The sequence below is a fragment of the Siphateles boraxobius genome, unplaced genomic scaffold (assembly GCF_051911475.1).
Source record: "Siphateles boraxobius isolate OS27281-9 unplaced genomic scaffold, OSU_SipBor_1 82, whole genome shotgun sequence".
In the NCBI taxonomy this organism is placed as follows: domain Eukaryota; kingdom Metazoa; phylum Chordata; class Actinopteri; order Cypriniformes; family Leuciscidae; genus Siphateles; species Siphateles boraxobius.
Genome location: NW_027509211.1, coordinates 251,351 through 275,000, shown reverse-complemented (window position 1 = coordinate 275,000; position 23,650 = coordinate 251,351). Strand labels below are relative to the sequence as shown.

At 39.7% G+C, this 23,650-nt stretch overlaps 2 protein-coding genes across 4 annotated transcripts in view; both read left to right on the top strand.

The window, feature by feature from the left end:
- Nucleotides 1-6,598, top strand: part of LOC143730833 (myelin protein zero-like protein 2) — a 14,206-nt gene extending 7,608 nt beyond the window's left edge. For 2 of the 3 annotated variants that reach the window (XM_077221384.1, XM_077221382.1), the window contains 3 exons: nucleotides 2,505-2,671; nucleotides 3,322-3,532; nucleotides 5,478-6,598. In XM_077221384.1, coding sequence (XP_077077499.1) covers nucleotides 2,505-2,671; nucleotides 3,322-3,532; nucleotides 5,478-5,647 — 548 coding nt within the window. In that variant the 3' untranslated portion in view covers nucleotides 5,648-6,598. Of the gene's footprint in view, nucleotides 1-1,148; nucleotides 1,216-2,504; nucleotides 2,672-3,321; nucleotides 3,533-5,477 lie in introns of those variants that run through there. The other variant, XM_077221383.1, reaches the window with a different exon arrangement.
- Nucleotides 6,599-11,340: 4,742 nt separating this feature from the next.
- Nucleotides 11,341-23,184, top strand: mpzl3 (myelin protein zero-like 3). The gene is made up of 6 exons (XM_077221427.1): nucleotides 11,341-11,610; nucleotides 13,421-13,590; nucleotides 16,418-16,628; nucleotides 21,200-21,359; nucleotides 21,433-21,490; nucleotides 22,305-23,184. Exons 1-6 carry the CDS (start codon nucleotides 11,553-11,555, stop codon nucleotides 22,374-22,376), a joined length of 729 nt encoding a protein of 242 aa, XP_077077542.1. The 5' UTR covers nucleotides 11,341-11,552; the 3' UTR covers nucleotides 22,377-23,184.
- Nucleotides 23,185-23,650: the final 466 nt, after the last annotated feature.

The following is a 23,650-nucleotide window of genomic DNA, read 5'->3' as shown; positions in this document are numbered from 1 at the left end:
AGATGTGTTTATACTTTCATTGTTCATTGTTGTTAGGATTGTTCAGTACTTTGTAGTTGAGTAAAATAAGAAGTAAGTGGTTATAAACATTGTTATCGAGGTTTCTCTGTCAAGGCTTTGCTAGCTCGACGGAACATAGCATTCGGTCCGGGGATTTCCACAATAAAAGCATCCAGATGTTTAGTTAGTTGGAAGCTATAAAGAGTATCAAAGATGACAGTAAGTGCTGTCTATGTTAGTGGGAATCTAACTAAATCTGAGGATCCTTTATAAGTGTTTGAATCTTTTTATTATGCTTACAGTATTACAGTTTAAGAGATATATAGTCTAGTTATATTCTGACTATTGTTTGGTTATGCTTAGTAATGTACATTAGTGCTTAGAGAGGAATGAGTGTATGCATATGTTTCATTTAATCATTCGTATTTGTTTCTCTTTTTATAGAAACCACACACACACACACACACACACACACACACACACACACACACACACACACACACACACACACACACACACACACACACTCACACAATCAGAATAACATAAGAAAGAGGAATAAACAAACAGAACAAGAACTATCTCTCCGCTCTTCATTTCATACTCTGGAATGTTTGGCCTTAAGTGGTGTTCTGGCCGACACACCTGAGTGAACTTGGTGATAAATCCAGAACTAGCACATAGACTGAGCGTCTACCTATTATCTTCACTACACCTACCAAGGCCACTCACCTATTTTCCTCACTTGTAGAGGCATCAGCTAGGGAGGACTGCAGATAGTGGCAGTGGTCGCTCACAGACCGGATCATAGAGACGGGCATCCTGGAGAGTAGAACTCAGCATAGTGCACTCTAACCCTTGCAAACGAGGGGAGTAACTCAACTCGATCCTGGATCTACACAGTGCTTCAAGGCCCTGTGGAGGCTGGGCACTCTAAAGGAACCTTAATAAGGGGAGCGCCTCCAGCTCTAGGGATGATCTAACAGGGAGGCCTCGTGAGAGTCCTTCGACCTTCCGACCAGACTTAGGGAGTTAAGTATTCAAACAGAGCGATCCTCAGATAGATTCTGGAACACTATGCTCAACCTGATAAGTACTGACCAGGCTCTGGGCTAAAATCTGGGGGGCTTCATGGGGCCTGGAACGTGATACTTAATGCCTTTGCAATGCTAAGCAACCAACCCAGGAGGGATGAATACCATCTCTTTACAACAGGTCAGGTTTGCCCCAAAAACTTTTCCAATTGTCTATGAATTCTATATTATTTTGCGGACACCACTTAGACAACCAGCCATTGAGTGCTGACAATCTGCTAACTATCTCATCACTCCTGCGAACAGGAAGTTTACTATTAGCATTAGCCAGCACTTTTAAATTTGTTTTGATGTCAGGCGCTCTGGCTCCCAGGCAAACATGTGACTATAGTGGCTGGTGTCTCTATTTCACGTTCTGTTTAATGTTTTAATCTGTTTAATGTTGTAATCGGAATGGAAGAGCGGTGTTTCGTCCCTCGACTTCAGCGCCTCACCGTCACCCAGTTGCGCTGCTGCGCAGGCTCTACTTCAGCCGGAACCCAACAATGTTCAGTGTTCTCTAAGCTAGTTGCATCCAAAGCAGTATCTAAAGCCCTTGCACTCTTACAATTAACCTCAATTAAAGTTTGGATCCGTGTATCTAGTTCTGAAATCTTCTCCGTCGGCCTGACTATCTCCCTGCATTTATCACATGTGAGCATGCGAGAGAAAAAAATACGGCATACCCGGATGGCAGATTAACAGGCTAGCGGAAGGCTAGTGCGTTATGCGAGCGATAGTGATTAAGATTAAAGCTAGTGAAGTCAGATCAATGTAAAGCCACTTTCACACAGCGTGTTGATCCCAGGAAATTGCCAGAACAAACACCTTCTGTGTGAACGCAAACACGACTCGGGATCGATTCCGGGTTGGGGACCTAGTAACATTGCCGGGATCAGTCCCGGAACGCGCGCTGTGTGAACAAAAGCTGCGACCAATGCCGTGTCGTAATCATGACGCTGAAGTGAAGGGAAAGCAGGCTAGTGAAACGGTACGTAATGCGCTAGTTTATGATCGAATCAGAGAAAAAAATGCACAAGCGTGGTTTCTCGAGAGAGAGGAATGATATATTTACCGATATAAACAACAAGGAATGATAGTAAATAGAGATTCAAAACGGAAAGCTATACAGAGCTTACAGACGCAGACCACACGGCAGCAAGATGGCTTTTCAGATACGGTTCACGTGGAGGGCGTTCCCCATACCGGCATCAGCACCGTGCGAGTTCCCTTTCGAAAGGGAACTGTGATAATGTGAGAAAAGTTATATGAATACATTTTGGTTTGACTATATTTTGTATAAATGTTTAGTTCAGTAAAATTGCTTTACAGTGATGTTTCGGTCAGTTAATCCTTTCTTGAGTGCCTGACTGCACTACAGTGACTTGTCGACTTTGATGATAATCTGATAATTAGTGTGTGTTTCTGCAGGCGTGTGTGTGTCGGGGATCCGGGTGTTCATGGCGGGGGAAGTGAAGGCTGTTAACGGGACAGACGTGCGTCTCAAATGCAACTTCCAGAGTTCGTCTCCGATCCGAGTGTCGAGTGTTACGGTGTCCTGGAGCTTCAGGCCGATCGGCCCCGGACACGAGGAGACGGTGAGGCGCGCTGGACCACACGCATGTGTGTGTGTGTGTGTGTGTCCACTAGTCTCTCCCCTGTGAAGGCCTCCTTCCCTTCACCTCTGCACAGATAAAACCTTATCAAAATGATTATTGTTTGCATATATACACGGAAGCACATAAAAATTCTGTATTATAAATTTTTAAGGCCAGACAAGTAATTTGTTGAGGTCAATTTGTAAAGAAAGACTACACGCTTGCGCACATATATATTCAAACGTGCATACCTATAGACTAAACATGTGATACGCATGTGCTTGCCATCAGCTTTTCACAGTTTCAAAGTTTGCATTCTCAGGCACCAAACACTGTTGTCGTGCAAATGAACGGCCAGAACGCATTAAAAGTTTTCTGTTTACAGGTAAAGCTGTGTCGTGTTAGCGGCCCCTAAGTTAATAACTAATGATCTTTGCAATGGAAGTGAATCAATCGAAAACTGACTTTAGCTGGACAATAACTTTATTCTAGAGCTGCTGTAAAGCCTAAACAATCTCTGTTATTTAATTTCCTGTTATCACTGTAAAGCTGTTTTGAAACAATGTGTATTGTTAAACGTGCTATATAAATAAAGGTGACTTGACTTTGTGTTTCCTTCTGCGCTTGATTCTCACTGTCTCTGCGATCAGGTGTTTTATTACCACGAGAAGCCCTTTCCTCCGCGAGAGGGCCGCTTCACGAGGAAGGTGGAGTGGGCCGGAGACGTCACCGGACGCGATGCTTCTATAGTGCTGCGGAAAGTGCCGTTCAGTTTCAACGGGACGTTCACCTGTCAGGTGAAAAACCCGCCAGACGTGCACGGGAACGTCGGTGAGGTGCGTCTACAAGTCGTCACTACAGGTGAGCATTAGCTTTCGTTCTGTCTGTGGCTACGTCTAGTGGTGTTCACTGCAGAGCCACATGACATTCAGCTCCACCTCTCTGGATGTCAGGGGATGAGCTCAAACTAGTCCAGCTCCACCTCTCTGTAGGTCATGGTTTAGGCTTGATCTAGTCTGGCTCCTCCTCTCTGGAGGTCATGGGTTGGGCTTGATCTAGTCTGGCTCTACCTCTCTGGAGGTCATGGGTTGGGCTTGATCTAGTCCGGCTCCTCCTCTCTGGAAGTCATGGGTTGGGCTTGATCTAGTCCGGCTCCTCCTCTCTGGAGGTCATGGGTTGGGCTTGATCTAGTCTGGCTCCACCTCTCTGGAGGTCATGGGTTGGGCTTGATCTAGTCAGGCTCCTCCTCTCGTGAGGTCATGGGTTGGGCTTGATCTAGTCCGGCTCCTCCTCTCTGGAGGTCATGGGTTGGGCTTGATCTAGTCCGGCTCCTCCTCTCTGGCGGTCATGGGTTGGGCTTGATCTAGTCCGGCTCCTCCTCTCTGGAGGTCATGGGTTGGGCTTGATCTAGTCCGGCTCCTCCTCTCTGGAGGTCATGGGTTGGGCTTGATCTAGTCCGGCTCCTCCTCTCTGGAGGTCATGGGTTGGGCTTGATCTAGTCCGGCTCCTCCTCTCTGGAGGTCATGGGTTGGGCTTGATCTAGTTTGGCTCCACCTCTCTAGAGGTCATTGGTTGGGCTTGATCTAGTCCGGCTCCTCCTCTCTGGAGGGCATGGGTTGGGCTTGATCTAGTCTGGCTCCTCCTCTCTGGAGGTCATGGGTTGGGCTTGATCTAGTCCGGCTCCTCCTCTCTGGACGTGATGGGTTGAGCTCAAACTAGTCCGAGTCATTTGGCTCTGCAGTGAGCACCACTCATGCACTCCATACACACTCCCTCAGCTAACAATAATTTGTTCTAAAAATGTATGGCTTACATTCCCATTAAGTTATGAAATGTTATTTCTGAATGTTCTCTAAACGTTCAAAACATTCATGTTTTAAAAACCATTCTTTGTTAAGGGAACATTCCATTGTATAATTCTGCAAACATCATGGGAACGTTAATTTAGAATGCTCTCTGACTCTGAATGTTTTGAAACAAGTAGGAAGAATTGTTAGACGAACGTTCAACTAAAACGTTTCAGGTAAAAAAAATTCATGAATGATGTATAAATAAGGTTTTTGTGCTAAGAGTTTGAGAACATTATTAAACACCAGATGAGGATGTTTAACAATAACTTTGAACTAACCTTCTATTATTGTTACTGGAAGAGTGTTTGTTCATAATTTAGAGAAAACCTTGTCAAAATGTTAGCTAAACTTCTGAGAACGTTCCCTGTTAGCTGAGTAGCATTTTCAAGTGTTTTCCAAAAGTTCATCGCCCACACTGAAATGTTGATAAATGCTAAAATCATATTACTTTGCAATATGTGTGTCTTTAAAAAGACATTTTCGCAGGACAAAACCACACCCTTGTGAAAAAAGTGGTTTTGGTCTATATATCTAATTTTGGCATTTATGATGACTGTGAGGGGGGTTTTATTCATTTTTAATAACTCATCCGTTTCAATTCTATTAAGCCTTAAAGTTCTGCATAATTAAGGGCGTGGCCACTTGAGTGACAGGTGGATTGCCGCTGATGTCACTACTAGCCGTTTCGCTGCTAGAGTTAGCGTCACCTCAGCTAATCCGCCTCGCTACACATTTTCAGTTATCCGGGAGTGACGCTGCCAAGATGGCGACGGCCGGCTCCGCCCACTTTGGGCTTCAAAAAATGCTCGTCAGAAACACTACGAGTGACGTCACGGACACTACACACATATTTTTATACAGTCTATGGTTTTAATGTGTTTTAATGTAGACTCAGCCTGAGAGTTTGTTTTTGCAGGTGTGAGTCGTTCGTTCACATGATCTCTGTGTCGTTTCAGCCTCGCTCTCTGAGATTGTGATTCTCTGTGTGGCCACTGGAGGCGCTGTTCTGTTGGTTCTCCTGGTGGTGATGATGGTTGTGTCCGTGCGTCGCTGTCTCCGACGGAGGAACCCGGAGCAGAACCACAACATCCTCAGACAGGAGCAGAAGGTCCTGACGGGCTGGTGAGATCCAGAGGAAACCCGTTCGCTCGGAGAGATCGGAAGAGCTTTTCTTCTCAAATCATTTCATATCACAAACTCACACACAAAGACTGCCAGCAAACGCACCAGCAACTAGTAATCAGACAGGTTCATGTGGTTTCACTCAGACATCCTGATTTCTCAGTGATTGACAGTTTTCTGGAGTTGGGTGCCTTCATCTGTAACTCTTGAGCAGGGTTGGGGAAAGTTACTTTAAAAAGTAATGCATTACAATATTGCGTTATTCCCTTAAAAATAACTAATTACTTTTTATTAGATACTTTTTTACTAGATACTTAGTTACATTTTTAGTAAAGTAATGTGTTAAAATATTGCGTTACTCCCTTAAAAAGTAACCAATTGCATTACTTAGTAACTTTTTTAGAAAAGCAATGCATTACGTTACTTTTGCGTTACTATTTTTCCACCTGGGCCGGGCTTGTTTTTTATAACAAAAAAGTTATATTTTTGGGGAAATGTAAAGACCCTTTCACACTAAAAGTGAAATAATAATCTCAGGCTGAAGGAAATGTAGTTACAACTTAGCCTAACTTTGACGTAAATGGACACTAAGTTACGACTTACGCACTTTTAAATATTTTTGTGTTGCACCATTAAACTCAGTTGAAGCGTAACACTATGTATAAACTAAATATTTACGGCAGCCTCTGATCAGGAGTAACGGTTGGACTCAAATATCAGACAGACTCAACTGCATCTATAAGCTCTTCTTTTACCTGACAGACTTCAACTCTTTAGACATATATGATAATGCTGACATTTATACTCGCTTACATTTTAAGAGAGAGAACATTTTGTGAAAAGATTACTTTGTTAGCGGCTCTTTAACACAAACCTTTCCTACAGCGCCGCTGTGTGCATCCATGTTGTGCATGTCAAATATCAGTCATAATCAATAAACGTAATTTCTTATGTTTTTTGTATCAATATTTATTTATTGATCCTTATTAATTTCATTTCAAATACAGTTTATGAATGTTATTTACATATAAAAACACTTATGTTATTCATGATCAAGTATCGTATTTAATGGAAACTTATTTTTACCGTTAGTAACGTGAGGCAAAAGTTGTTAAAATGAAGGATAAACTGAAATGCACGGCAATTCAACACAACTTCTGCTCACGTATTTGAAGGCTGCTATTGTTTCATCGAGGCAAAACATCATATTATGTGACTACGCATTACTTTACGAAGATTTACGAATAGAGTACAGTAGAGTACAATAGAGTACAGTAGAGTATAATAGAGTACAGTAGAGTATAATAGAGTACAGTAGAGGTAGAGTACAGTAGAGTATAATAGAGTACAGTAGAGTATAATAGAGTACAGTAGAGTATAATAGATTACAATAGAGTATAATAGAGTACAGTAGAGTATAATAGAGTACAGTAGAGTATAATAGATTACAGTAGAGTATAATAGAGTACAGTAGAGGTGGAGTACAGTAGAGTATAATAGAGTACAGTAGAGTATAATAGATTACAGTAGAGGTAGAGTACAGTAGAGGTAGAGTATAATAGAGTACAGTAGAGTATAATAGAGTACTGTAGAGGTAGAGTATAATAGAGTACAGTAGAGGTAGAGTATAATAGAGTACAGTAGAGTATAATAGAGTACTGTAGAGGTAGAGTATAATAGAGTACAGTAGAGTATAATAGATTACAGTAGAGGTAGAGTACAGTAGAGTATAATAGATTACAGTAGAGTATAATAGAGTACTGTAGAGGTAGAGTATAATAGAGTACAGTAGAGGTAGAGTATAATAGAGTACTGTAGAGTATAATAGAGTACTGTAGAGGTAGAGTATAATAGAGTATATAATAGAGTACAGTAGAGTATAATAGATTACAGTAGAGGTATAATAGAGTACTGTAGAGGTAGAGTATAATAGAGTACTGTAGAGTATAATAGAGTACAGTAGCGTATAATAATAGAGTACTGTAGAGGTAGAGTATAATAGAGTACAGTAGAGTATAATAGAGTACTGTAGAGGTAGAGTATAATAGAGTACAGTAGAGTATAATAGATTACAGTAGAGGTAGAGTACAGTAGAGTATAATAGAATACAGTAGAGTATAATAGAGTACTGTAGAGGTAGAGTATAATAGAGTACAGTAGAGGTAGAGTATAATAGAGTACAGTAGAGTATAATAGAGTACTGTAGAGGTAGAGTATAATAGAGTACTGTAGAGGTAGAGTATAATAGAGTACAGTAGAGGTAGAGTATAATAGAGTACAGTAGAGTATAATAGAGTACTGTAGAGGTAAAGTATAATAGAGTACTGTAGAGGTAAAGTATAATAGAGTACTGTAGAGGTAGAGTATAATAGAGTACAGTAGAGGTAGAGTATAATAGAGTACAGTAGAGGTAGAGTATAATAGAGTACAGTAGAGGTAGAGTATAATAGAGTACTGTAGAGGTAAAGTATAATAGAGTACTGTAGAGGTAGAGTATAATAGAGTACTGTAGAGGTAAAGTATAATAGAGTACTGTAGAGGTAAAGTATAATAGAGTACAGTAGAGGTAGAGTATAATAGAGTACTGTAGAGGTAAAGTATAATAGAGTACAGTAGAGGTAGAGTATAATAGAGTACAGTAGAGTATAATAGAGTACTGTAGAGGTAGAGTATAATAGAGTACAGTAGAGGTAGAGTATAATAGAGTACAGTAGAGGTAGAGTATAATAGAGTACAGTAGAGGTAGAGTATAATAGAGTACTGTAGAGGTAAAGTATAATAGAGTACTTTAGAGGTAGAGTATAATAGAGTACAGTAGAGGTAGAGTATAATAGAGTACAGTAGAGGTAGAGTATAATAGAGTACTGTAGAGGTAGAGTATAATAGAGTACAGTAGAGGTAGAGTATAATAGAGTACAGTAGAGGTAGAGTATAATAGAGTACAGTAGAGGTAGAGTATAATAGAGTACTGTAGAGGTAGAGTATAATAGAGTACAGTAGAGGTAGAGTATAATAGAGTACAGTAGAGGTAGAGTATAATAGAGTACAGTAGAGGTAGAGTACAGTAGAGTATAATAGAGTACAGTAGAGGTAGAGTACAGTAGAGTATAATAGAGTAGAGTATAATAAAGTACAGTAGAGGTAGAGTACAGTAGAGTATAATGGAGTACAGTAGAGGTAGAGTACAGTAGAGTATAATAGAGTAGAGTATAATAAAGTACAGTAGAGTAGAGTATAATAGAGTACAGTAGAGTTGAGTAGAGTATAATAGAGTACAGTAGAGTATAATAGAGTACAGTAGAGGTAGAGTACAGTAGAGTAGAGTATAATAGAGTACAGTAGAGTTGAGTAGAGTATAATAGAGTACAGTAGAGTATAATAGAGTACAGTAGAGGTAGAGTACAGTAGAGTATAATAGAGTAGAGTATAATAAAGTACAGTAGAGGTAGAGTACAGTAGAGTATAATGGAGTACAGTAGAGGTAGAGTACAGTAGAGTATCATAGAGTAGAGTATAATAAAGTACAGTAGAGTAGAGTATAATAGAGTACAGTAGAGTTGAGTAGAGTATAATAGAGTACAGTAGAGTATAATAGAGTACAGTAGAGTATAATAGAGTACAGTAGAGTATAATAAAGTAGAGTAGAGTATAATAGGGTACTGTAGAGTTGAGTAGAGTATAATAGAGTACAGTAGAGGTAGATTACAGTAGAGTATAATAGAGTAGAGTATACTAAAGTACAGTAGAGGTAGAGTATAATAGTACAGTAGAGTATAATAAAGTAGAGTACAGTATAATAGAGTACAGTAGAGTATAATAAAGTAGAGTAGAGTATAATAGAGTACAGTAGAGTATAATAGAGCACAGTAGAGTATAATAAAGTAGAGTAGAGTATAATAGAGTACAGGAGAGTATAATAAAGTAGAGTAGAGTATAATAGAGTACAGTAGAGTATAATAGAGTACAGTAGAGTATAATAGAGTACAGTAGAGTATAATAAAGTAGAGTAGAGTATAATAGAGTACAGGAGAGTATAATAAAGTAGAGTAGAGTATAATAGAGTATAATAAAGTAGAGTAGAGTATAATAGAGTATAATAAAGTAGAGTAGAGTATAATAGAGTACAGGAGAGTATAATAAAGTAGAGTAGAGTATAATAGAGTACAGTAGAGTATAATAGAGTACAGTAGAGTATAATAGAGTACAGTAGAGTATAATAAAGTAGAGTAGAGTATAATAGAGTACAGGAGAGTATAATAAAGTAGAGTAGAGTATAATAGAGTACAGTAGAGTATAATAGAGTACAGTAGAGTATAATAGAGTACAGTAGAGTATAATAAAGTAGAGTAGAGTATAATAGAGTACAGGAGAGTATAATAGAGTAGAGTAGAGTATAATAGAGTACAGTAGAGTATAATAGAGTACAGTAGAGTATAATAGAGTACAGTAGAGTATAATAAAGTAGAGTAGAGTATAATAGAGTACAGGAGAGTATAATAGAGTAGAGTAGAGCATAATAGAGTATAATAAAGTACAGTGGAGTTGAGTAGAGTATAATAGAGTAGAGTAGAGGCTCAAAAAAAGAAGAAGAGGATGCAGGACAAACAATTTTAACACTTACAAAAAAATCTATAGTCATTTTTTACGTATGGTTTAACTGAATCATCGAAGGTCAGGAGGAAGTACATTGCTTAATAAAGTGAGATTAAATGCATAAAAATGTATGTTTTATTTGACATATTTAGTTATTGTAGATTTGCATAGTATTCGGATTATGCATTTCACTGATTTTATTCATTTTGAGGAATTTTGAATCTTTTTTGTGCCAGTGAGATGAGTAAATGCTCATATTTAGTCTTGAATAACCATCATGTTTACACACACACACACACACACACACACACACACACACACACACACACACACACACACACACACACACACACACACACACACACACACACACACACACACACACACACACACACAGGTGAATGGTTTGTTCCAACTGAAGCTCATCAGCGCCCTCTAGTGCGCAGGCGCTGCTAAACCCGCCTCTGTGCTCGTCACGGGTCACATGATCCACCCAGCACCTCTCAGAAAGGGTCAGAGTCGTTTGTGATTATTACTAGAATATGAGTTTGAAATCGTTTTATAGATAATCGTGGGGGGAATTTTTAGTTTTACTTCAGATATCAATGCGTGGAATTATTATATTAAAATTAGTACTTTTAGGGGTGAAAATGAAAAACGCAGGGATCAATGCAGCGCCACCTTGAGAAGCTGTTTCATGGTCATTATTAATGAAAACAGATATTCATTATATCAGTCCTTTACATAAAGATAATTTCTCTTTAATAGGAAACAATCTAAACTGAATCTCGGAATAAACCAAAAGCACAAGAGTCTTTAATTTAAAAGAGCACGTGATCTTCACAGGACACCAATTACATCTGAGTAATCTTACCTCAAATAGCTGACATTTAACCGATTTAATGAAATTTTAATTAGTTGTTAATATAATCTGATATAAAAACCCTTAGGTCAGGAAAAGAGAGTTTATATCACACTCATTTCGGCTGATTAATAATAATAATAATAATAATAATAATAATAATAATAATAATAATAATAATGATATATGTAGTAATAATACATTAATGCCTGCACTGGTTTAATATAGTTTTGATAGTTTAATAAGAGGTTTTGAGAGATTAATAGTGATTTTGGCGTGTTTTAAGAGTCTGTATTTGAACTTCCGGTTTCACCTGTTCGACAGGTAATAATATAGTCTCAAACATGGAGGACCATCACAAACCAGGGACATAAACGAGGCTTTATCTGCTCTAATATCTGCTCATATCCGCTCATAATCTCTCGTATGTGATCATATATGCCCATTATTGATCATGGATGTAAACAGAAGCTCGTTTGGAGGAGTTGTGTCGTGTGTGTGCGTCGCGCTCGGTGAGTTTCGCTGTTTGTTCCTCACTTTCAGACTGCGAACTACATATTAGATACACATCTTTTTTAGGTGTTATTTGTTTCTGAAAGACTGTAAATCTATAACCTGGTGTCATTTCAGATCCGTTGAGTATGTTTTACTTTCTGTTCTGTGAAAATAGCCTGTCCATCATCTGCCGTATGTAAACATGAGCATTCCGCTGATTTACGGCGTGAACTCTATATTTAGGCATATTAAACTGGCAACACTTTACAGTCAGGTTTAATGCATTAACTAACAATAAATACACTGTTTGCAGTATTTATTATCTTTGTTAACGTTAGTTAATAAAAATGCTTCTGTTTGTTCATGATAACTCGGGTCCATATACAGATGAGCTTAATTATATTAGTAAATGTTGTAATTCACAAGAACTAATATTAACATATATGCTTCAGAAGTATTTGTCATAGTTAGTTAATGTTTACTAATGTAGGTTATTAATGTTAACTTGTTGTAAAGTGTTGTCGCTTCTGTCATGTCTGTGTGCTGTTTGTTCCCTTATCTGAAGACATGTCAACTCACCCGGAGGAAAGAAATGAATGAAGATGAAAGCTGAATATTAAATATAATGGATGTTTATTTACTGAGTAATCCACTATTCACTATCAATTTCCTATCTGAGAACCATAAATATTGTTTTTCCCAAGTTTGCATGCCTGTAACTCAAGAAGTATTAAAGATATCTTAATATCCTTTTAGATTCTGGTTCTTATCAAACTTTCCTTTTGTAATCTTCATTTTACAGGCTCTACATGGTTCAGTCCCAGAGATATGGAGATCTCAATGCGGCTCCATGTTCAAACTGTTGAATTTGACCAATGCGAGTGACTCTTCACACAGCCGATACGTGTTGTATAGAGAGAGAATAAATGTGTCTAGTTAACGTGCCTCAACATGACCGTTTCAGTGTATGTTGACACACACACAGGAATGTTGTTTGCTATTGTTTTGATAGTGAGAAACGAGATACATTTGTAGTTTCAGCATTTGTTCTTCAGACATTCTTCTCTCTCTATACAACACGTATCGGCTGTGTGAAGAGTCACTCGCATTGGTCAAATTCAACAGTTTGAACATGGAGCCGCATTGAGATCTCCATATCTCTGGGACTGAACCATGTAGAGCCTGTAAAATGAAGATTACAAAAGGAAAGTTTGATAAGAACCAGAATCTAAAAGGATATTAAGATATCTTTAATACTTCTTGAGTTACAGGCATGCAAACTTTGGAAAAACAATATTTATGGTTCTCAGCTAGGAAATTGATAGTGAATAGTGGATTACTCAGTAAATGTACGACTGTGACGTTTCATATTTTGGCTTTCATCTCTATTTATGTCTGTCTTTCTTCATTAAAAATATTAACAAAATAAAAAGTTTGACCCGGTGAAGATTGACAGGGAAAGATTTACAGTCTGTAAACGACTGATAAATCCATGAGGCTCATATGAGCGTAGCCAATCACACACACACACACACACACACACACACACACACACACACACACACACACACACACAGGTCAGACGAAGCGGAATCATGATGATGTCACAGGCCCCTCCCAGAAGTGACATCATCAGAGGATCTCTCACACACACACACACACACACACGTACACACACACACACACACACACACACACACACACACACACACACACAAGAGTGTCATACACACTAGGATGAGTTGAGGGAGAGTAAATCATGGGGTAATGTTCATGTCTGGGTGAACTATCCCTTGAACAGTGTGTGTGTGTGTGTGTGTGTGTCAGTGCTGTTGAGGAGTGTGTGTGGTATCTCAGTAACGGCTCCGGCAGAGGTCAGTGCTGTTCGAGGATCCTCCGTCACGCTGTCCTGCTCCTTCAGCTCCTCCAGCTCCGTCACCAGCGCCATGAGCGTCGACTGGAGCTTCCGGCCCGAGCGCGGCGGCCCAGACCATACGGTGAGGAACACACACACACACGCACACACACACACACACACACACACACACTCACACTCACACTCACACTCACACACGCACGCACGTGCACGCACACCCTCACACACACACGCATGCACTCACACACACACACACACACACTCACACACACACACACACACACACACACACACACACTCACACACACACACACACACACACTCACACACACACACACACACACACTCACACACACACACACACACACACACACTCACACTCACACACATACACTCACACACACACACACACACACTCACACACTCACACACACACACCGACACACACACACTCACTCACACACACACACCGACACACACACACTCACACACACACACACACTCACACACACACACACTCACACACTCACACACTCACACACACACACCGACACACACACACTCACACACACACACACACACACACACACACACACACACACACACACACACACACACACACACACACACACAGACACACACACACACACACACACACATACACACTCACACACATACACTCACACTCACACACACACACTCACACACTCACACACACACACCGACACACACACACTCACACACACACACACACTCACACACACACACACACTCACACACACACACTCACAAACTCACACACACACACCGACACACACACACTCACACTCACACACACACACCGACACACACACACTCACACACACACACACACACCGACACACACACACCGACACACACACACACACACACACACACACACACACAGACACACACACACAGACACACACACACAGACACACACACACAGACACACACACACACACACACACACACACACACACACACACACACACACACACACACACAGACACACTCTTGCAGGAAAAGCACTGATGTGTTTCAGTAGGGATGCTCAGATATCAACATTCTGCTTGTTTTTGAAACCCGATAACCGATATATTGGCCGATAAATCTAAATACTGATTTTATATAATTTTTGAGACCCTGAAAGCAAAAATAAAAGTCTCACCATTAAAAGCCGCGTCTCAAACACACAATCATAATGTTCTCATCCTCGTCATATGCAGGATATGACAGACTTAACTGCACTTAACTCTATTTACCTTTTTTGAAGTGATTCAAATCATATTTCAATTCAGATCATCATGTTGAACAGTGTGAGTCTCAGCTAGAGCTTTAATATATCGGCCAAATTTTCGTATCAGGCCGATAACGTTAACATTAAAAATGAACATATAACGGCCGATACCGATATGCTGGCTGATATATATATATATATAAAACGGTTAGTTACAGTCCTTGATTCTGATTGGTCAATAGCTGTGCTGTATTCACGATAAAGCTATGGCCGCTTCACCCAACGGCTCTACGTATCAATACACAACACCCCTAGCAACCACCCTTAGCAACGCAAACACATGTTCTCAATGATATTGTTCACTGCAGTGTATAGAGTGAGTATTGAGAGATGAGTAAGCGAGTGTTCCTGCGTTTACAGTAGATACAGCCTCTTCCTTCAGCTCAGACTATACTCATGATAAAAGATCCGTCTGAATGTCCGCCGCGATATCTTGTCCTTTTAGCAGTTTTAAGGGGTTTTGCGTCTTCCTTTTCCGTGTTCACAAGTTTAAGTCCTTTCAATAGGCCTATGTCACGGAAAAATTGAAGACCGGAAGTACGTCTTTTATGAGGGATACGCCTCTTCCGGTTAGCTGTTTACAATGGCGGAGTCCGCTAGATGCCGCTGGACTAAATCTCTCCGCGACACGGTCAACAACTGACCGACGACGGGGCTGATTATCCCCCCAGATATTCCAGGGAAACCGGGTTGGTATAGTATTGACTTTAAGTCTATTACGACCACTTTCCTAGACGTAACGTTAGATGCTCTCCTTTTCAAAATGCTAACTTGCTAACCCAAGACTTGCGGAGTGTTTCGTCCTCCGGGAAAGCTGAGGTATGGCTGTCAACGTCCTGATGCAGAGCAACCGGTGCACTACAGCTGCGGGTCTAGCCGTTCGCCAGTAAGGTAAGCGTTTCTATGGTAACAGCGAGTTGGACCAATCCGCAGGCGTTGCTGCTACGCTTAGGATTGTGGGAAGTGTAGTTTTTTTAAACATGTTTTTCTTAAAACAAGGTTGTTTTCATACGAACTTATAGCTTCTACAGGAGCAAAACCCTTCGTTTCACAACCTCATAGCTCGTGGTCAGTCTACATCGGATGGTTTAGACATTATGGCTGATAATATAAATCCTTATCGAGAAATACTGTTGACCGGAAGTTCTGTATCCCTACTCCGCGTTCCGGAAGCAGGAAGTGTGACATAGGCCTATATAAAGTCTTCTCTACTGACTGACTCGCTCGTAAAGACAGTGTCTGCCGCCATCTAGTGGAGAAATAATGTGTGTAACTTCTGTTGCTGTTCACTGTCAGGGACTATTTTTTCCAGCGGAAGGAAGCCTTTTAGGGATTTTACTTCATGAAAGTTGCATTGATACACATTTTCTGGCTTTAATATTTATATTGTGTGGTAACCGTTTTATAAAAGCAATACCTTTATAAAAGCATTTACTCCGCTTCGTGTGGAGCCTAGCTAGCCCTTCAGCGTGACATTCGCGACACAGCACAGCCTCTCGGGTCTTACTGCTCACATATACGGCCGATATTCATGCATCCCCATATTTCAGCTGTTTTTTAAAGAATGTTTTCTGATCAGTCCATTGACTGCAGTAACATCATGTTTTGCGTGTGTGTTTCTCTGCAGTTCTTCCACTTCTCGTCGCAGGCGTACCTGCCGCTGGAGGATTATTTTAAGGGTCGTGTGAAGTGGCTGGGCAGCCCGTCCGGCGGAGACGCTTCGATCCAGCTCCTGAACGCCTCGCTCACGGATAACGGCACCTACACCTGTGCCGTACGCAACCCTCCCGATGTGCAGGGGAGCCCAGCCCAGACCGTGCTCAGCGTCACGCCGCAGAGTGAGCACACACACACACACACACACACACACACACACACACACACACACACACACACGTGATCATACATGCCACTTCAAACCTGTGTCTTCCTCACAACTAAAGTTCCCCTGTAGTCAATCATCCCTTACAGTCATCTTTGTCACCAAAATTACATATTTAAACTTTTTTTTTTCTTTTTCTTCATGCTTTAAAATATCTTGAATGTAACTCGACACACTTGCCTTATTTAGTATATAAACGAATATTATAAACGTGCAGATTAAGAGCCGGTAATATTATAAACGTGCAGATTAAGAGCCGGTAATATTATAAACGTGCAGATTAAGGGCCGGTAATATTATAAACGTGCAGATTAAGGGCCGGTAATATTATAAACGTGCAGATTAAGGGCCGGTAATATTATAAACGTGCAGATTAAGAGCCGGTAATATTATAAACGTGCAGATTAAGAGCCGGTAATATTATAAACGTGCAGATTAAGAGCCGGTAATATTATAAACGTGCAGATTAAGAGCCGGTAATATTATAAACGTGCAGATTAAGAGCCGGTAATATTATAAACGTGCAGATTAAGGGCCGGTAATATTATAAACGTGCAGATTAAGGCCCGGTAATATTATAAACGTGCAGATTAAGGGCCGGTAATATTATAAACGTGCAGATTAAGAGCCGGTAATATTATAAACGTGCAGATTAAGGGCCGGTAATATTATAAACGTGCAGATTAAGAGCCGGTAATATTATAAACGTGCAGATTAAGTGCCGGTAATATTATAAACGTGCAGATTAAGGGCCGGTAATATTATAAACGTGCAGATTAAGGGCCGGTAATATTATAAACGTGCAGATTAAGGGCCGGTAATATTATAAACGTGCAGATTAAGAGCCGGGAATATTATAAACGTGCAGATTAAGAGCCGGTAATATTATAATAAATGTGCAGATTAAGGGCCGGTAATATTATAAACGTGCAGATTAAGGGCCGGTAATATTATAAACGTGCAGATTAAGGGCCGGTAATATTATAAACGTGCAGATTAAGGGCCGGTAATATTATAAACGTGCAGATTAAGAGCCGGTAATATTATAAACGTGCAGATTAAGTGCCGGTAATATTATAAACGTGCAGATTAAGGGCCGGTAATATTATAAACGTGCAGATTAAGGGCCGGTAATATTATAAACGTGCAGATTAAGGGCCGGTAATATTATAAACGTGCAGATTAAGGGCCGGTAATATTATAAACGTGCAGATTAAGGGCCGGTAATATTATAAACGTGCAGATTAAGTGCCGGTAATATTATAAACGTCCAGATTAAGAGCCGGTAATATTATAAACGTGCAGATTAAGTGCCGGTAATATTATAAACGTGCAGATTAAGAGCCGGTAATATTATAATAAACGTGCAGATTAAGAGCCGGTAATATTATAAACGTGCAGATTAAGAGCCGGTAATATTATAAACGTGCAGATTAAGAGCCGGTAATATTATAATAAATGTGCAGATTAAGGGCCGGTAATATTATAAACGTGCAGATTAAGAGCCGGTAATATTATAAACGTGCAGATTAAGAGCCGGTAATATTATAATAAATGTGCAGATTAAGGGCCGGTAATATTATAAACGTGCAGATTAAGAGCCGGTAATATTATAAACGTGCAGATTAAGGGTCGGTAATATTATAAACGTGCAGATTAAGGGCCGTTAATATTATAAACGTGCAGATTAAGTGCCGGTAATATTATAAACGTGCAGATTAAGAGCCGGTAATATTATAAACTTGCAGATTAAGAGCCGGTAATATTATAAACGTGCAGATTAAGTGCCGGTAATATTATAAACGTGCAGATTAAGGGCCGGTAATATTATAAACGTGCAGATTAAGTGCCGGTGATATTATAAACTTGCAGATTAAGAGCCGGTAATATTATAAACTTGCAGATTAAGAGCCGGTAATATTATAAACGTGCAGATTAAGAGCCGGTAATATTATAAACGTGCAGATTAAGTGCCGGTGATATTATAAACTTGCAGATTAAGAGCCGGTAATATTATAAACTTGCAGATTAAGAGCCGGTAATATTATAAACGTGCAGATTAAGGGCCGGTAATATTATAAACTTGCAGATTAAGAGCCGGTAATATTATAAACGTGCAGATTAAGTGCCGGTAATATTATAAACGTGCAGATTAAGGGCCGGTAATATTATAAACGTGCAGATTAAGTGCCGGTGATATTATAAACTTGCAGATTAAGAGCCGGTAATATTATAAACGTGCAGATTAAGAGCCGGTAATATTATAAACGTGCAGATTAAGAGCCGGTAATATTATAAACGTGCAGATTAAGTGCCGGTAATATTATAAACTTGCAGATTAAGAGCCGGTAATATTATAAACGTGCAGATTAAGAGCCGGTAATATTATAAACGTGCAGATTAAGTGCCGGTAATATTATAAACGTGCAGATTAAGAGCCGGTAATATTATAAACTTGCAGATTAAGAGCCGGTAATATTATAAACTTGCAGATTAAGAGCCGGTAATATTATAAACGTGCAGATTAAGAGCCGGTAATATTATAAACGTGCAGATTAAGAGCCGGTAATATTATAAATGTGCAGATTAAGAGCCGGTAATATTATAAACTTGCAGATTAAGAGCCGGTAATATTATAAACTTGCAGATTAAGAGCCGGTAATATTATAAACGTGCAGATTAAGGGCCGGTAATATTATAAACGTGCAGATTAAGGGCCGGTAATATTATAAATGTGCAGATTAAGAGCCGGTAATATTATAAACTTGCAGATTAAGAGCCGGTAATATTATAAATGTGCAGATTAAGGGCCGGTAATATTATAAACTTGCAGATTAAGAGCCGGTAATATTATAAATGTGCAGATTAAGGGCCGGTAATATTATAAACTTGCAGATTAAGAGCCGGTAATATTATAAATGTGCAGATTAAGGGCCGGTAATATTATAAACTTGCAGATTAAGAGCCGGTAATATTATAAATGTGCAGATTAAGAGCCGGTAATATTATAAACTTGCAGATTAAGAGCCGGTAATATTATAAACGTGCAGATTAAGGGCCGGTAATATTATAAACGTGCAGATTAAGAGCCGGTAATATTATAAACGTGCAGATTAAGAGCTGGTAATATTATAAACGTGCAGATTAAGGGCCGGTAATATTATAAATGTGCAGATTAAGAGCTGGTAATATTATAAACGTGCAGATTAAGGGCCGGTAATATTATAAACGTGCAGATTAAGGGCCGGTAATATTATAAATGTGCAGATTAAGAGCCGGTAATATTATAAACGTGCAGATTAAGAGCCGGTAATATTATAAACGTGCAGATTAAGGGCCGGTAATATTATAAACTTGCAGATTAAGGGCCGGTAATATTATAAATGTGCAGATTAAGAGCCGGTAATATTATAAACTTGCAGATTAAGAGCCGGTAATATTATAAATGTGCAGATTAAGAGCCGGTAATATTATAAACTTGCAGATTAAGAGCCGGTAATATTATAAACGTGCAGATTAAGAGCCGGTAATATTATAAACGTGCAGATTAAGAGCCGGTAATATTATAAACGTGCAGATTAAGGGCCGGTAATATTATAAATGTGCAGATTAAGAGCCGGTAATATTATAAACTTGCAGATTAAGAGCCGGTAATATTATAAATGTGCAGATTAAGAGCCGGTAATATTATAAACTTGCAGATTAAGAGCCGGTAATATTATAAATGTGCAGATTAAGAGCCGGTAATATTATAAACTTGCAGATTAAGAGCCGGTAATATTATAAACGTGCAGATTAAGAGCCGGTAATATTATAAACGTGCAGATTAAGAGCCGGTAATATTATAAACGTGCAGATTAAGGGCCGGTAATATTATAAACGTGCAGATTAAGGGCCGGTAATATTATAAACGTGCAGATTAAGGGCCGGTAATATTATAAACGTGCAGATTAAGAGCCGGTAATATTATAAACGTGCAGATTAAGGGCCGGTAATATTATAAACGTGCAGATTAAGAGCCGGTAATATTATAAACGTGCAGATTAAGGGCCGGTAATATTATAAACGTGCAGATTAAGAGCCGGTAATATTATAATAAGATCCTCTTCATACGTCAATAGGACTGAAATCTGATCGGCTTATTTTAGACCTGCTTAAAGAGAAAGACTCAGCAGAACAGAGTTACTGGGTTGCACTTTTCACGTTTTCTGGGTGGGTAGAAGCAGCGGCACCCGATTATAGCACTTACACACAGAGAAAGTCAGATTTTCATGATATGTCCCCTTTAAAGCATATTAAAAACACCACATAGACACATAAACAACATTAAAACTGGATTTTCACCACGTGTGGACTTTAAAGTGACATCAGCCTAATAAACCTGTTGCTCATTAAACGCATTTTATACAGTACATTGAATCCAAAGCGACTTACATCGCATTCAAGGTTTACATTTTCGTGAGATCAGTTGTTGTCTCTGGGAAGCGCTGCTCTCCAGTTTCCTCACGCGTCATCTGTGTGTCTCAGGAGTGGCGCTGGCGTTCACGGATGTGGGTGTGTTGCTGGTGTTTGTCCTGGTGCCGTCAGGAGTCATCACTCTTCTCCTGCTGGGTCGGATCCTGTGTCCGTGTTCCTCCGAGAGTCCGAGTCCCGCGGCGACCCATCACTCGCCCATCGAGGAGCTGGGGTAAGAGACCAGTGTCTGAGCAGTGCTGTCAGAGGAGCGCTGTGCTGTGACTGACGAGTGTGTGTCTCTGCAGAGAGGAGTATTTCTACGAGACGCAGAACAAAAGCTCCATGTGCTGCTGTTACTTTAAGGTAAACCACCGTCTATATTTACATCAGACTTTATTCTGACACATATCGGTATAGAATTGGTTTTATAGTTGATGAGCTGTGTTTACACCCACCTATTTTTATGTGAATTTCGGGATATCGCATCAAAAACCGCTGGATGGAAACGCCAAGATGCGTATAAATTCTATAAAACACTTGAGCGCTTAATTGAGGCGGATCATTGTGTCATCCGATAAAAAACTACGCTGGAAACACATTTACTGAATAAACTCCTCGATGTGTGACTGGCTCAGCGGAGGCTGTGATTGATTAACTGGAGTCAACAGTGGACCAATGGCGTCGCAGCGTCTGTAATGTGTGTTTGGTGTTTCTGAAACGCCGGAGTGGAAGTGTGTGTGATCAGAATGATTGTGTTTAATTCCTCCAGAAGCGTCTCACACACACGAGTGTGTTCCCGAACATCAGCATCCGAACGCTAGAGAACACGACAGCGTTTACTGTGTTTCGTCTGACGCTCGACACACTCGTTTATGATGGAGGGAAAAAGCCGACGGCAGGAACTCAGTTTATTACTGATATTTTGCTCCAGGAAGTGATGATTATGCTCTCTTGAACACATAGGATGGAAGTTAAATTCACAACTTTGGATGTAAACACACTTATTGATCTGAATTATGACACTGTTGTGTTTTTAGAGCTGCTTTACAGCTCAATTTTAATTTTTCACATATCTGATGAAGTTTGCATCATTGGTTCTGTTATTTTCCTGTTTTTTAATCAATCTGTATTGTATAAAGTGCCATAGAAATAAAGCTGACTGTGGTATTTGTTTCAGGACTATGAATATGAAGACGACTACATGCAAGAGAAACCGCACGAACTCACCTTCACCGAGTCACAGTGTTAGATAAACGTGTGTGTGTGTGTGTGTGTGTGTGTGTGTGTGTGTGTGTGTGTGCGTGTGTGTGTGTGGTGTTCTTACATGTTTGATACACAAGTTTGATAAATCCAGACATTCTACTGATGAGACTTCCTATTTTGAGTGGGTACTTTTGGTTATTTATAACGATGGACTGTTACTGTAATCTAAGAATTAAATTTCTATAAAAGATGAGAGAAGACAAGCTGATTTGATATGAATGAATCTACATTCAGCGTCTTAATGTTCTTGCACACCGAGTCCGAAGAACCTGAGTCAATTCCGGACTCGGTGTGCAAGAATCTTAGGCGGGTCACCTGAGAGATTCGAGTGATCTGATTGGCTGATTCTGTTTCCTGAGATCCTGCATGTTTTACCATTTATTTTCACCTTGATAAAGACCTTTGTACAAATCTATTTTGCTTAGATATAATATATAATATAACTTTAACATTATTGACTTTTTTTATGAACTAATTATTTTTTATAATACACATAAAACCATCATAGAACAGCATTAGCATTCAAAAGTCTGTCGGCGTTTGGATTGATTCCTGTCACAGGTTTGATTCCTGACGGCGACGCTGCCAATTTCAGCTGTTTGATTAGAGGAAAAGCTTTCAGTTAATACTAAAATATGAGCTACATGTTAATTTCCACACGCTATAATATCTGTGAATGCAGTTTTGAACTCTCCAAACAGGGTGTAGTAGTTTTCACTGTATTTGATGAAGCTTAAGGTCAAATGTATTAAAAATATACAAAATATAAATAAATGATATGTACATTAAACACATCTGAATCTGATCTCCTGAATTTCCAAAGATTATGCTTTATTAAAGTTTGGGAGGAACATGTTAAATTGATCTATCCAATCAGCACAAGAGGAGGCCTATATACACACTATATTTCCAATGCTTGGCAAGAGCCGCCAAGCCCAGACTCTTCAATCCAACAATCCCTGCAATAGAGAAATGGACAGTGTTGGGTTTAAGGTTAGTCAGCGCTATATCAGATCCGTATCTCCTTACAATCAGCATTTCCTTCTTCCAAATCCACCCCACCCTCTAAGGTTATTAACAAAGTGGGCAAGACTCACCGGGCCTTCCCTGTCTCTAACCCAGAGGCATCACTGAGGAATATTCTGTGGATGAAGCCAACATATCCCAGTGACGGCCATTACCGATGATGTCGTTCGGAGCCGCGGCATCAAGTTCCCGCCCACAGGCTCATTCGCAAGCACAGCTGTCAATCATGAAGCT

Excerpts from the sequence above, each read along its gene's own strand:
- mpzl3 (XM_077221427.1), top strand. The coding sequence starts at position 11,553 with ATGGATGTAAACAGAAGCTCGTTTGGAGGAGTTGTGTCGTGTGTGTGC. Across the intron at positions 13,591-16,417 it reads GCGGCGGCCCAGACCATACG|TTCTTCCACTTCTCGTCGCA; the intron begins GTGAGGAACACA and ends GTTTCTCTGCAG. Across the intron at positions 16,629-21,199 it reads GCTCAGCGTCACGCCGCAGA|GAGTGGCGCTGGCGTTCACG; the intron begins GTGAGCACACAC and ends TGTGTGTCTCAG.